This window comes from Fusarium redolens (assembly GCF_020744475.1).
Source record: "Fusarium redolens strain MPI-CAGE-AT-0023 chromosome Unknown BKA55scaffold_17, whole genome shotgun sequence".
Taxonomy (NCBI): domain Eukaryota; kingdom Fungi; phylum Ascomycota; class Sordariomycetes; order Hypocreales; family Nectriaceae; genus Fusarium; species Fusarium redolens.
The window spans coordinates 66,864-79,986 of record NW_025763680.1 but is presented as its reverse complement, the minus strand read 5'-3'; the positions used below and the strand labels follow the sequence as shown (position 1 = coordinate 79,986).

The 13,123-nt window shown below is 47.6% G+C and overlaps 5 protein-coding genes across 5 annotated transcripts; 2 read left to right on the top strand and 3 right to left on the bottom strand.

Annotated features, from left to right (window-relative positions):
- Nucleotides 1–48: 48 nt before the first annotated feature.
- BKA55DRAFT_708421 (uncharacterized protein) lies at nucleotides 49–1,799 on the bottom strand (the record flags this gene model as incomplete). Its single annotated transcript, XM_046200737.1, has 3 exons — nucleotides 1,105–1,799; nucleotides 966–1,021; nucleotides 49–329 (listed from the first exon to the last, which is right to left on the bottom strand). Exons 1-3 carry the CDS (start codon nucleotides 1,455–1,457, stop codon nucleotides 49–51), a joined length of 690 nt encoding a protein of 229 aa, XP_046044405.1. The 5' UTR covers nucleotides 1,458–1,799.
- On the bottom strand, nucleotides 1,740–8,140 carry BKA55DRAFT_579228 (uncharacterized protein). Its single transcript, XM_046193822.1, has 5 exons — nucleotides 7,621–8,140; nucleotides 5,927–7,572; nucleotides 5,172–5,806; nucleotides 4,464–5,111; nucleotides 1,740–4,406 (listed from the first exon to the last, which is right to left on the bottom strand). Exons 1-5 carry the CDS (start codon nucleotides 7,963–7,965, stop codon nucleotides 2,149–2,151), a joined length of 5,532 nt encoding a protein of 1,843 aa, XP_046044404.1. The 5' UTR covers nucleotides 7,966–8,140; the 3' UTR covers nucleotides 1,740–2,148.
- Nucleotides 8,141–8,252: 112 nt separating this feature from the next.
- On the top strand, nucleotides 8,253–9,532 carry BKA55DRAFT_579227 (uncharacterized protein). The gene has a single exon (XM_046193821.1). It carries the CDS (start codon nucleotides 8,851–8,853, stop codon nucleotides 9,262–9,264), a length of 414 nt encoding a protein of 137 aa, XP_046044403.1. The 5' UTR covers nucleotides 8,253–8,850; the 3' UTR covers nucleotides 9,265–9,532.
- Nucleotides 9,533–9,535: 3 nt separating this feature from the next.
- Nucleotides 9,536–11,503, bottom strand: BKA55DRAFT_579225 (uncharacterized protein). Its single transcript, XM_046193820.1, has 2 exons — nucleotides 11,312–11,503; nucleotides 9,536–11,259 (listed from the first exon to the last, which is right to left on the bottom strand). Exons 1-2 carry the CDS (start codon nucleotides 11,389–11,391, stop codon nucleotides 9,666–9,668), a joined length of 1,674 nt encoding a protein of 557 aa, XP_046044402.1. The 5' UTR covers nucleotides 11,392–11,503; the 3' UTR covers nucleotides 9,536–9,665.
- A 581-nt stretch (nucleotides 11,504–12,084) lies between these two features.
- On the top strand, nucleotides 12,085–13,005 carry BKA55DRAFT_543822 (uncharacterized protein; the record flags this gene model as incomplete). Its single annotated transcript, XM_046190636.1, has 1 exon — nucleotides 12,085–13,005. One exon carries the CDS (start codon nucleotides 12,085–12,087, stop codon nucleotides 13,003–13,005), a length of 921 nt encoding a protein of 306 aa, XP_046044401.1.
- Between the last annotated feature and the right edge of the window lie 118 nt (nucleotides 13,006–13,123).

The following is a 13,123-nucleotide window of genomic DNA, read 5'->3' as shown; positions in this document are numbered from 1 at the left end:
TCTTCTGCCTCCATGGAGTAACATTAACCTTACTCCTATGAGGTTTCCCTAGCGACCTTCGTTCGCCATCAATCCAGGCAATTCTTCACCTTTCTCGATAGATTTACCTGTCCGCAGATCCACAGCTGTTTCTTCTCCATTTTGATCCTTGGTCTCCACGGTAAGCGGTGCAAAATCCTCAAGAAACCCGGAGCCCTCCAAGAATTTCAACAAGTTCTTCGTTGTTTGCTCAACATTGATGTCTCCGAACCTCCACATCGTGATTGCGAAAATTGGGTCGTAGAAGCAAGCTATCTTGAACTGCACCTTATCGTCGCCGTCGAGAAAGTCTTACAGCGCTTCCTGGTCATATACATCTTCTACAGATGATCTCTTTCCTTTTGCACTTGGTTTTTGCTCGAATCGAAAATGTACAAATGGATGACCCATTTTGGTATTGAGTTATCTATATTTGGGGCTTGTTGCAAGTGAATATGCTTTACTGGACGGTGAGTTTGTAGTGAAATTAGAAGGGGGAAAGATTGGAGCTTGGTGGGATGTTTATATACCCAAATCTCCGTTCTGACTCAATCTTTAATTGAGCCAATTCACCAGTGATTAGCCAGTGATTTACATGTTAATGATTGTCATGTGGTAGTAATATTAGTGACTCAATTATAGGAAAGTGCTCTGTTGCGCGACGTTACCTGGGTATGTGATTTGGCATGCAAAACAAGTGATCTAATCACGGTCGAGACATGTCACTGATCGCTTGCAATTCTCTCGGCTTTATTTCACACAGATGGACCAGAAGCAGCTCACCATATGTTAATTTATTTATTTACATTTGCTTCAGAAGGCCTGCAAAGTCTGGCTCTGTTTTAAGCTTGATATTGCTGGCTGGGTGCTTCTTTTGGCCAAAAGAGAGGTGTTTGAACTCTTACTCTGACCATCAGATTTTATTGAAAGCTACGTCTTAATATCACCTGGAAGCATGTTTGTTATTCTCGTCTCTGGCAATGAACCAGAGTTGTATTTTATACTACACTATGGTAGAAGCAATCCTAGTGTAGTCAATTTCCTCGCCCAAACTGATCTTTCGCCTGTCAGGCTTTCCCACCTCACTTGCGGTTCGTGCAGTAACGACTCTTACTACAATCGGTACAAATTTGCATCCTACCACTGCCATTGTGCCAATGCTCGACAAACCTGTCTCCGCTTGTCTCAAAAACCATATTGTCAGAGGGAAAGAAAGAAGTATTCATTTTCATCCCCTCCAAGACATCATACAGCTCGTTCCGTGTTGGTGCCCAATCCTTGATGGCCACGAGAATTTCCACAGTCATTGTAGAACCACTGATTGAAGCAGATTTGAAGCGGGAGCCGAAAGCATCCTCAACCGGCTTGAATGATGGTCTCTCGTATGAGACGCCGGCCTTCTGCTCGAAGCGGAAGTATCCAATGTACGGGTAAGACATTTTGATAATATATAGCTTGATTGATTCCGTTGGGGTATATTTAGGTGAGTTGTTGTGTTTTGTGGTGTTTTGTGTTTGGTAAAGTTGAAAAGGAGAAAGAGTTGAGTTCGGTGACTTTTATAGTTAAACTGGGTGGGTGATTAAGTGTCTCTGGGCTAGTAACAGACTGTTGCCTTGGTGTCACAATACATGAACAAACCTTCTGGGAGTACGCTTGTCACTTACGTTACCCTATAAACAGTGACTCATTGATCAAATCGTGACAGTTGTTGGCTGCCAATGCGCATAATGAGTCTTGTGGAGAACTTCAAATTTCAGTGAATATCTTGAGATCTGCAGATCCTGTTTACGGTCCAGGATTTGGGGTTTCCCACGAAAGAAAAGGTTGCACATCATCATCTTCTCGATATGGCAAACCCTCTTTTGATGTTACTCAATAACACTCTGCAATTTCTCCAACGGCCGCTTCTCAAAGGAACTTTCCCCTATTCAGCTAAGATCCTGGTGCTCAGTCGACTTGCATCTATAGTGGTCGCTACGTCGCCTGCTCTTGTACTAAGATATCACCCAGACCCCCGGGACGAAATGTCGGTCCTTTCGCCTCCAGTTAATCACCATCACACTCTTAATCAATTCTATACCTGTCATTTGTCCACGGCCTTCCAACTGGGAGTCAGCATTGATACGCTGTCTAATCCCATCCATCATTGTCAATGTCGATCTTTCGCCTCTTATACGCAGGCTCACCATCTGTTTCCACATAGTTACCGGAAAGGACGTTTACAACCGCTACCGCACTAAGCAAAAGCTTAGTGTATGCTGCGGCTACAGCAGCAGCATAGTTCTGCCAGATCTTGTTCTTCTGAGCATCGCTGTAGTCGCATATTCCTCGTATCACAAGGCAATCTGCCCTATTCATTACGCCAGCAGCCTCCATCTCGAAGCATAAAACCCCATACTTTCGTGACAGCCGATCACGTAAAGTCGCATCTTTAACCACGCGGTTGCCTGATGCTACAAGCCCATAGTGAATCCTAGGCTCCGTCGTCAACCGTGGGAGGCGTTGCTCAAGATGGGAGCAGTCAGACTTGCAACTCCTGCGAGCACAAGCAGCGCGGAAGAGTACGTCGAGCTCTTGACCTGGGTTGCCATAAGCTGGTAGTGACTCGACGATTGTTGTAAGATATGGGCTCAGTGCGTCGAGCCCGATTTCTGGATCTGAACGGAGCTTGCTGATGGCATTAGTCAAGATGCGAGGCGGTCGTTGCAATACGCCTGTCACCTCAAAGTCACCTCCCTCATGCTCCTTCCCGAGATCGTACTGAATCACACCAGGGAACGTGCTGGTAGGTAAACTAACAACAACGTCGCCAAGTCGGATGTCACTATCCTCCGAGGGTGCACCACCAGCGATGCCAACGAGTAGACAGAACTGTATAGATAGGAAGCTGCGCATCATGTCTGATATAACTGACGCAGCTGCGTTTGTTCCATATTCTCCAGCTGGAAGAGATGTGGCTACCACCATATGCTGCGCCATCTCCCCAAGTGCATACTGATTGTTATCACCGGGCACTCTTGTTACATTCTGGTGTCTTTGATCGAAAAGGGCTCGTATTGCCTTCAGCTCGATCGGTAATGCGCACAGGATACCGACCGTATATTGGCTTCGTGTATAATTCTTGCCTGCGCTCAATGGCATAGCTCTGGTCTCAGATAACCTCCTCAGTGGCGATGGTGGACGTGATATTCTCGAGCTTGGTATTGACGAGATAGGATCCTCAGATGGGGAGGTCACCAAACTTGCACCAACTCCACTGTCTTTATCTGTCCCGTCTGATAGATGGCTTACAGTTAACCCCTCTTCTAGTTGTTGTTGCGTAGGAGGACCAGTATCTCCCCAGGTCCAAGGAAAGCCCGAGTTGTGTCCAAAAACAACAGCACCACTATCTGTGATATTCGTGGGGCTCTTGCTGGTACATAGCTTGTGAGATAGCGTAGATGGGAAAAGTACATGGACTGGCTCTCCATGATGTGCAGCAACACAGCCACATTGGCATTTTCCTGAGATGTTCATCGCGTTATGCCATATGAGATCGTCACTTAGCCGAGCGTAGTTATCGCTAGAACTGCGATGGTCTCTAACGATGTTCTCCATATCCGAAACGCAACATGCAAGGAGGTACCGATGACTTGGTAGATTAGCCCAGTACTCACAAAGAGCCGGGCCAACTGGCCGGACAAGTTCCCCAAAGCCGCGCCCTGTCAATGTTACGGCCTGAAGAGACCTCGTCAAATCAACCCATCCCTTCCCAGCAGGCTCAAGGGTGACTAAGCGTGGATGTAAGGGATCACGGTTCGCGCTCAAGTCCTCGAAATCCCATCCCTCGAGGTACTTTCGTGGCGTTTTCTCGAGCTTCCCGCTGTTGCGCCTGGTGATGTCTGTCTGGTGATCGAGCATCTTTTCCAGCAGATTGTAGTATTGATCGATTCTGTCTGCCAAGACGATAAAGCCGTCCTTTTCTGGATAGAGCTTAAGAGCCAAGTTTTTGGGGTTGATAAGTACATCAATTGCTGAATCGACTGTGAACGGCTTGGGCGACTCTTGTAAATCATCAGTCTTGAACATAAAGGCCGATTGGAATTTGTCAGTGCTGTCGTATGCTAAAGCCGCTCTCACAACATGTAACAAAGCGCTCGTGCCGTTGGTTAGCCACCCACGTTTGTCATTCTCGTCCCAAAGAAGAAAGAATTTTGACGAGATCCATTTGAGTCTCGGGATATATCCATGACGAGCCACATGTACTGGGGTGTCCTTGATACCGAGTTCGAAGCTGGGGCCTCCTGTAATCATTATTCCTAAAGTTATGATGGTGCCAGCAAGAGCACATTGCGAGTGTGGCTTAGGAAGCTCTGAATGTCTAATATGGTACTGTGCTTGAGCCGATCCTATAGAGCTCATTCGTCAGCGATATCATTAGGTCAGTCCGATTTGAACAGTCTCACCAGCATAGAACTTGGCCTCAGAACACCACCCGAGAATGTGTCGACAATTTGTGAGATCTAAGGACCCAGCCTCGTCGTCCCGATGCCGATTGTCATCCAGATACGATATACGGCTGCCGTCTTCTTTATGGATCAAGTGCCAGTAGACCGCATTTTTGTATTGTTTCATGGGCACCAGCATTGTCGAGAAGCCCTTTATGTAAACCTTGTCGTTGAATCGGTCAACACACTGAGCTCGAGCTAAGCCTGCCATGATGTTGAGAGGTATCTCAAGACCGGTATTCTTCTCATGTTTCGTCAGAATGGGAAACCCCTTCACGATTATGGGGTTCTTGAAGATCCCATGCCAGCAATGACCGTTAGGAATATCTAATGGCTGCGGGAGTGGTTCCACATTGAATCCGATTTCACAGACGACATTAGGTTGGAGAAGCGAAGTTTGTGGCATTTCACGTCTCTGGTATATGGATCTGATAGAAGGAGTGCAGTAAGTGAGCCCTTTTTGAAGTGGCGAACTTCTTAAAGCAGCCCCCAGCCAAGCAAGCTGCTCTCCAGCCTCAGAGATGGAAGCCGCCGACCCATCTGCTTGTACCATAACTTTTGACTCCATTATGCAGCCAGTCAGTTCTGTACCATCTGGTAGCCGGCCTTTGGATGTGTTAGATATCTCTATTGCAAAGGAATGTCGAATGTGAAACTGTATCTTACATAACTGTGTATGACCTGGAGGTAGCTTCAGTAGGTCGCGTATAAGCTGCAGCATCAGGTTCCCCGTGACAGGCCAGGTCTGCTCCAAAAATTGAGCACAGCTCGAAGCTTGTGCATCACAGGAAGATCCAGTCAGAGTGATGACTGCATGGAGTACTTCGTCTGGTGGCTTGGAGTACCCTTGTGAGTCATAGAATTCAAGAATATCCCAGTCAACCTCAAACAACACGCTACAACTCTCAGACGATATGCTTCTGCTGATCCTATGAGGCGATGGAAGTGAGGATAATACCTGATCTCGGATAAGCTGAATCGTAGTTGGTTCTGTTGGGGCAGAATTCATATCTCTTTGGAGTTGGGTCAGTAGCCATGAGTAAGCTTCGGTATTAGGCGCGAATTCTCGGTACGCCGCAACCCAAATTTCAGCATCTCCATATATATCCTCCTCCTCCTCCTGCTCCAATATTTCAAGGCTTTCCAAGCCCTCTTCAACTGACGTTCGCTCCATATCTTCATTTTTCTCCCAGAGATCCATACGCTCTTGTAGACTCATAGAGCCTGACTGGTCTCTGGCCTCTCCAGGCTCGACCTCACTCTGGCTAAGACAGATGTCCAAAAAGGCGGCGGTAATATCGCTACTATATGTTAGCAAGCTCGTTCGGTCATTAGCCACAACTTTCAAGTCCTAGCTCTCCATGGAGGCTTGGCTAACTCTACAGACTGGAAGGAAAATATTTAGATAGAACGTTGCTGACCTTCTGTGCTTGTGAACAAAGGCCATCACATCTCGGTGCATCTGACTGGTTGCACCATACCCGATTTTCAAAGCGAAGGCCTTGAGCAGGCTAGGCAATGTAGCAGATATATTCACTTGAGGCTTTTCACCCCCGTCAAAAGAAGCAGAGCTGACTCTATTGTATAGGTCTGCTGCTAACTCTGATATGTATAGCCGCTTCCTGGAGAACGTGGTGCTTGATGCATCGGAGTATTCAGTGGCTGAGTCGTCGACAGCATGGCCATCTAGACCGCGTGATAATTCCTCAATTGCCGGGCTATCGTGTGTGTTCTTGATGCTCCTATCCGCGAAGGATGCGGACGCATATGCTGAGTCCGTGAAAGCTGAAGGCGCAACTGGTGCAGTGGAAGTGGGCAATATGCTTTGCAACACCTCAGTATCTATAGCGTTAGAGGAACTTTCTAGAATGTCGGCAAGTACTTGACGTATATCGTAATCCGTATTTTGTTCACATAGCAACTCTATTTGTCTTTTTACCCAGAGGAAGTTCCCATTCGCAGCTGTGATCAAGGCAGATCTGATTTCAAGGCCTAGAGCAGGATCTCCAACCACCAACTCCCCGTACTTAAACCGCCGTGATATTTCCAAGTCAACATATGATGAGATATCGGGATTGTCGGCTGTAATTTCGATCGAGTCAATGTCGGCCCATCCGACGCGACTCAAGACTCCTGGTCTTGACGAGAGACAAATTGAGAGAGATGAGTGGGTTTGAAGACTTTGAAGCACCTCAATTACCTTACTTCGCTCTGTTTCTTGACATTCATCAAGCCCATCAAGGACTATATATGTCTTCTTGTTGGGTTTCAGCGCATCGCGTAATAAGTTAGTTATCACTATGGTATCAAATGAATTGATATGTAGGTCTTCGGGAAACTGGATCCCATCTTGAACGTTCTTCAGAAGTTGTCGATATAAGCAGTGAAGAATAGTAAGGGCCTGTAGGGAATCAAGATCATACCAACGACAAAAGAAAAAGGCGATTTGAGCATTTCCAGATTGTCTCTGAACCAGATCATCGACCATGTTGGCGAGTATGACCGACTTTCCTGCTCCTGCCTTGCCTGAGTAGAGAAGTGTAGAAGAGTCATTGCAGTTAATGAAACTTTGGTACTTAGGGAGAAGAGTGAAAAAGCCAGTGCTTCCAGACTTTCGTATCCTCTTCCATGCGGTCAAGTAGTCGTATGTTAAATGTCTTTCGAGGACTTCAGGATTGTGAGCGAGTTTCTTTGGCTGCGACTTAGATTTGCCAGAATTAGTAAGGATGTTCGCAAAGGCGCCGATTTGTGGGGGAGCTGGTTGGCCTTGGAGATAACCCAGTTCCTCCTTGATCGAAGCTGTCCACCGCTCGAGATCTGACTCGTAACCTTTCAGTTTAGAGTCTGTGGAGAAGGATATAGCTTCTACAAAGACCGAGCTTTGTAGCGACTTGACTAGGTAGTGGCATGTATGGACAACGACGACGAAGTATTCATGAAGACACGATTGAAGTTGCTTAGACTGTGCGTAAAACAAGCTTATTTCCATGCGACGGGGTGCGGAGCGGCCAGCGCTCATAAGCATTTTCGATGCCTTCTCCAGCCAGCGAGGCTTCTCCGCAAGCATCTATAGATATGATCAGGTCTGTACAGACATCTTGTAGAAGGAACATACCATGAAAGTCAGGCGTGCAATCAACCAGACACTGCCAGAAAGCAATGACACAGATGCGCCAAGCACGTCGTCTCCAAGAGAGGCGAACTCCTGCACAGCTTGCAAAAAGTTGGTCATTCGGGGTCCAAAAGCCCGTAGCCGGGCCTTCTGCTTTCCTGCTGCAACCCTATCGATTTCGGCTACGACTCTCATGACATCTGTGATCTTCGGGGGTGAGAAATTATCTTGCTGTGTTCTGAAAGAACGTCTTTGTTCATCGGACAGATCTGCCAAAAGTTCTGAGACTGCTTGGGCAAGTCGAATCTCTGGGCTCAGTGGAGCGGCCGCTGCTGCTGCACTGGCCATGATTGCAGTTCAGTCAAAGCCAGCAGCAATTCCGCTGGCTGATGTTGTATTCAAAGTCAGGAATTAGGTAGATTAAGATAGGTTATGACAAAGCGGGGCATGACCAGGTATTTGACAGTGAGGCTGGCATCACATATACATTTATCCACGCAGTCCCATGTGAATATGATTTGTCACATGAGGAGATAGGCCAGCCAATCATACCAAAGAGCCAGCTCAGCTACTCAAAACCCCTGGCATCTCATTAAATGAGCCTGTTCTTTATTATTGGTCCACCCTCCAGCCTCCAGAATAATTCCCGCCCATCAGTTCAAAATGAGGCTGTAGGTTAGCAGAGCCAAGACCAGCGAAACGTCGGTTCCGGGACGTCGCTCAACCTGTCCTGTATTATGAGTTCCCAGTCTTTAGCTTAGAGAGAGGCGCCTAGAGTCATTCCTTCGCACTGTTGCAAGCGTTTCTGTTTGGAAGCGATGTTGAAACCATTCCCTATGATCGGAGGCTGGAGAAAGTTGCCTGCGCCGAGATTCTTGTTCTGCTCCTCGCTTTACTACCCAACCTAACCACCCTTATGGCCGATGGAGACCCTTTTGACAGGTTTCTTCCGCCATCCGCTTTCAGAGTATTTGGTATCAGCAGTATCAAACTTAGGACGCTATATGCAACTCACCTCCCCCATGCAATTGTGGACGTGGCGCCGAATCTGGATGAGAGGATGATCGGATCCCGTTGGCGGGTGAGACACGTCCCAAGTCCTGGGACGATACTGGACTGGATAGCAGGTCAAGAAGTCAAACAAAAGGAGCCACTCCCTACAGACTGGATACCCGTGATCTGGTGAAGTTACTCACCTCTTACAGACAACCTCTGCGGTCTTTTCGATTTGAGATGGGAGAGGTTAAGAACTATCCTACTCTGTCACGCCCCTGCTTCGGCCATCTTGCCAGCTTCCACACGAGTCTTCAATTTCTCCACCTAAACTTTCGGGCTCACACCACTCTCTTCGGGCCCACAAGGAGAACTCTAAAGAAGTTTACTAAGCTGAAGGATCTCTACATAACCACGAACCTCATCTATCCTAGGTCTGGCGTCGGAATTCCAAATGAGAGGTCTCTTGTCGACTTCTTGCCCGGTAATATTGAGAAGTTGACACTGGTCGACTGCTCAACATCTCAATCTACTATCAATGCCCTCGGAGCGGGAATTATTGGTTTGTCGGTGGAGAGGGGAAAAGGGTTGTTTCCTAAACTGATCCGACCGATTGTCGAGCAATTTAGCCATCCAGCAATGGAGGACTTGTAACGTCAGCAAGGCGACGTTTTGACATATAATGAGGCAATGTTGTGGGTAGTTGGTATACTGTCTGAAGTGTGTTTTTGAGAGTGTTGTTTTGAGTTGATAGACCTAACAGCTAATGTTGTATCGCGCGCCTGACCTCGACATACAAGGGGTTTCATGGACCACATTTAATAAGCTAACCTCGTCGACTGTGCAAGTCTCTCTATAATGTATCTGAATATATAGCTTAGGTTAGCATAATACCTCTATAAAACTTAAAATTACAAAAAAGACGCTTTTAAGAGCTGCTAACTAGCATGTACACTTTAATGCGCATATTATATTTCCTTAAGTACTTTTATCCTTTTTAAATAGCCCTATTCTACTTTAAAGAGTTATAAAGTTATATCCTCATAAATAAACTGTTAAAACCAGCCAGTTGCGGATAGCATGGAACGGCCTATATCATGATATCTAACACTTTCCTGGAATGTTAAACAGTCTCCATTTCCCTGCATCCTTTTATAAACCCACGTAATGTCTTTAGTAGAGTTATCAAATGGTTCCATGTACACATCGCTGATTCTATGTGACTCCGGTAATGTTGGAATAGGGGCGTCCTTGCAAGTGTTCAGAGGCCACTCTTCGAAGGGAGAGCATCTGTAGAAACCCCCCTCCTCAATCTCAATCACTCTGCAAGCAATTGATGAAGCCAAGGGTCCGTTCCATATGCCCTCCTGGTGTGACACGGGAATGAGCAGCTTCAGAGCACGTCGTCGAATCTTTGGACATCGAGATTTCAGGATTATGTAATATAGAGGCAGTATTATGCCCATGTCCGCACTGAAGCTAAATTTCTCAGTGCAGGCTCCAGATGAGATATCTGCGGCCATGACGGATGCGGCAGCCCCCAAGAGATGCTGGGCAAGGATGACAATGGAGGCAAAACTTGAGTTGAACAGGTCGTAACTAAGTTCGTCGGCCGGTGTGAGACAGGTCCCAGCCATTACGTTTGCCATAGTATGGTGGATATGGAGAAGTGTAAGCGGTAGTGATTCCGCAGAACTGTCGTTTACAAGCTTGGCATAGGAGTGTTTATAGAGCCTTAGCCAGCAGTCTAGGTCTTTCTGGATGTGTCGCTGCTCTTGCAACATTGTATTCGTGATCGGATGACGAATGGTCTGTAAGTGGCGAACGTCCGATTCAAGTCGGTAGACCCTATTGACAAGTTCATCGAGGTGCTGCCTTGCTACCCCTATCGTAGCAAAAGCATGAGTTTGACGGTCAAATGCAGAATCCTGTGCAAGAATGGACAGCTTCTGGGGAAATCGATGGAAGCTGGCCGAATAGACGTACAAGCGGAGGAATGCTTCTGTGACAGCATCTTCCACCGACTCGTTATGGGCCTTGAGCACAAGAGTACCTTTCTCGACGTCCGACTGCGAGTTGAGAAGGGGCAGCAAATTCAGGCCATTCTGAAGGTGGTTGGCGCCTGTCTTCATATTTCCACGCAGAAACTCAAGGCAGATGAAGATCAAACATGAGATGGCCACGACTCGGACTGATTTCTTATCCCCGACAGTCAGGTGGTGCCGGAGCTGCATAATCGCCGCATTGTAATGCTGCAACATAAAGCTCTCGTTGTCAGGCACACCAGACTCCGAAAGCCCGTCGTGGGGTGAGAGCATCCCCCGCTTATGGGCGGAGGCCAGTGCCACCAGAGAGTGTAGAACTGCGGTCTCCTGGGCGCTGACTTGAAGAATGAGCGTATTCCAGAAGTCAGACGCAAAAATACCGGGGATCTTCTTCCTTGCCCGAGTTGTAAACCAAGCGAAGGATGACAGTGTACTTTTATTCCGGGAGAATAAACATGAAGGGGAAATGGGCTGATAGAGGCTACCAGTTGTTGAAGGAAGACGAAGTTTCGAATCCCAAATGCCATATCCGTCACAGACGCGACCTGTGCTAGAGCAGCGTAGACAACCAGGGCGTCCCTCGTCGCATTTGATACGTCGAATCCTAGAGCAGAGGACATCAGCTCCAGGCGCCAGGTTGCAGCTTGCTAACTTACTTGCAGGTCCGACACCCCGATTTTGACCTTGTGGGTTTCTTGCCGCCTCTGGAAGCCCTGACGGGTTCCGTCGCATTCATAGCTGCCTCGTTTTTAGCGGAAATCGTCTCTTGAGGCAACGCTGATGGATGGGGTGACGCGTTCAGGAGGAGTGAGAGCGACGAGATAGGATCACGCGAAATCTGTTCTACCGACCGCCCCATGCGAACCAACTACCGAGCGTAAACAGCAGGGTTAACGCCCCGCTTATGTAGCGAAGATGGTTGGCTAGTTCGGCTGTTGTTCTATATGATTGGCAGAGGTATTACCTCTCCACCTTAGCCAGACAGATTCAATCGAACCGGATCAGGTTAGTGGTATCGATCTGATTGGCGGGTGTCATCATTGGTTCATTCGCGTATGTCTTGACATGATTGGGCAAACAGCTTCACTGTGTCCGTGTTTAGTCGTGATCTTGTAAAGAGCATTATCAACCGTCTAAGGAGCCTTGCTTTGGTTGCGGAGTTATCGGTTGTCAATGAGCTCGACTCCGCAGCTCCACTACACTCTCATTGTCAAGTGAGTAAGGTTTCGGCCGGTGGCAATGGCATGGTTCCCATATCCTGGTGATTCTTGCTCTATATAAGAGTGGAGAGATGCCCATGAGAACCCTCACAAAAAGCCTACACTCCTCTTCTTCATTGCTTCATCACTTATCAATACCTTGTTCCTTATACTTTGCCTAACTTCTCATCTTTCACTCCTTCAGTACACCAACACATCACTCCTTCACCATGGGAAATGGCGATTCCTTCAATCCCGATAGAGACATCCCATCTCTTGAGGGCAAAGTCATCCTCATCACAGGTGGCAATGGCGGCCTTGGGAAACAATCTGCCCTAGCTCTGTCGAAACACCAGCCCTCAGAGCTCTGGATTGCTGCTCGCAGCGCAGAAAGGGCCGAGGTAGCCATTGCCGAGATCAAGCAACAGAGTCTCAGAGTTCATGTTCGGTTCCTCGAGCTGGACCTGACATCCTTTGCATCTATCAAATCAGCCGCTCAGACTTTTCTCAATTCCGTCTCACGCCTTGATATCCTTTTGCTTAATGCTGGTATCATGGCTTGTCCACCTGGCCAGACTAAGGAGGGGTATGAGGTGCAGTTTGGCACAAATCATATGGGCCATGCCTTACTGACTAAACTTCTTCTGCCACTCCTGACCCGCACTGCCTTGTCGTCGCCCAGAAACGATGTGCGAGTCGTGAGCGTAAGCTCGGTTGCTCACAAGTTCGGCCCCTCAGGCGGCATTCAGTTCGACACTCTCAAGTCTACTGCCAGCGGAATGTCAACCACTGATCGCTATGGCCAAAGTAAACTGGCCAATATTCTCTTCATAAGAGAGCTCGCCGCACACCACCCTAAGCTTACTGCAGCGTCGATCCATCCTGGGACCGTCAAGACAGACTTGCAGAAGTCAAATGATGGGAGCTGGATGATCAGTGCATTCCAAAGGCTTGTTGTTCCTCTCGTTGGAGTAAGTGTAGAAGAAGGGGCCAAGTCTCAGCTGTGGGCGGCCACAGCCAAGGGAGTTCAGAACGGAGAGTATTATGTTCCCGTCGGTTTATCGGGAAACGGGAGTCAGTTGTCTAAGGACAAAGTCTTAGCAAAGAAGCTGTGGGACTGGACTGAGAAGGAGTTGGCATCACATATATAATGTTTTGTACTTAACGCAAGAGGATGTTGGGCTAAGAGCGTCAAGCTATTTCTATCAGACTTTCTTGCCAATTTTATATGTTCTTAGTTAGAGTCAGATAAATGTTAGGATTATAGTA

Bases quoted from the DNA above. Each gene is read 5' to 3' on its own strand.
- BKA55DRAFT_579228 (XM_046193822.1), bottom strand. From the start codon at position 7,965: ATGGCCAGTGCAGCAGCAGCGGCCGCTCCACTGAGCCCAGAGATTCGA. The intron at 5,807-5,926 runs GTCAGCAACGTT...AACATATAGTAG, and splicing joins TTTGTTCACAAGCACAGAAG to CGATATTACCGCCGCCTTTT. The intron at 5,112-5,171 runs GTAAGATACAGT...ACACATCCAAAG, and splicing joins TCCAGGTCATACACAGTTAT to GCCGGCTACCAGATGGTACA.
- BKA55DRAFT_579227 (XM_046193821.1), top strand. From the start codon at position 8,851: ATGGGAGAGGTTAAGAACTATCCTACTCTGTCACGCCCCTGCTTCGGC.
- BKA55DRAFT_579225 (XM_046193820.1), bottom strand. From the start codon at position 11,391: ATGAATGCGACGGAACCCGTCAGGGCTTCCAGAGGCGGCAAGAAACCC. The intron at 11,260-11,311 runs GTAAGTTAGCAA...CCTCTGCTCTAG, and splicing joins TCGGGGTGTCGGACCTGCAA to GATTCGACGTATCAAATGCG.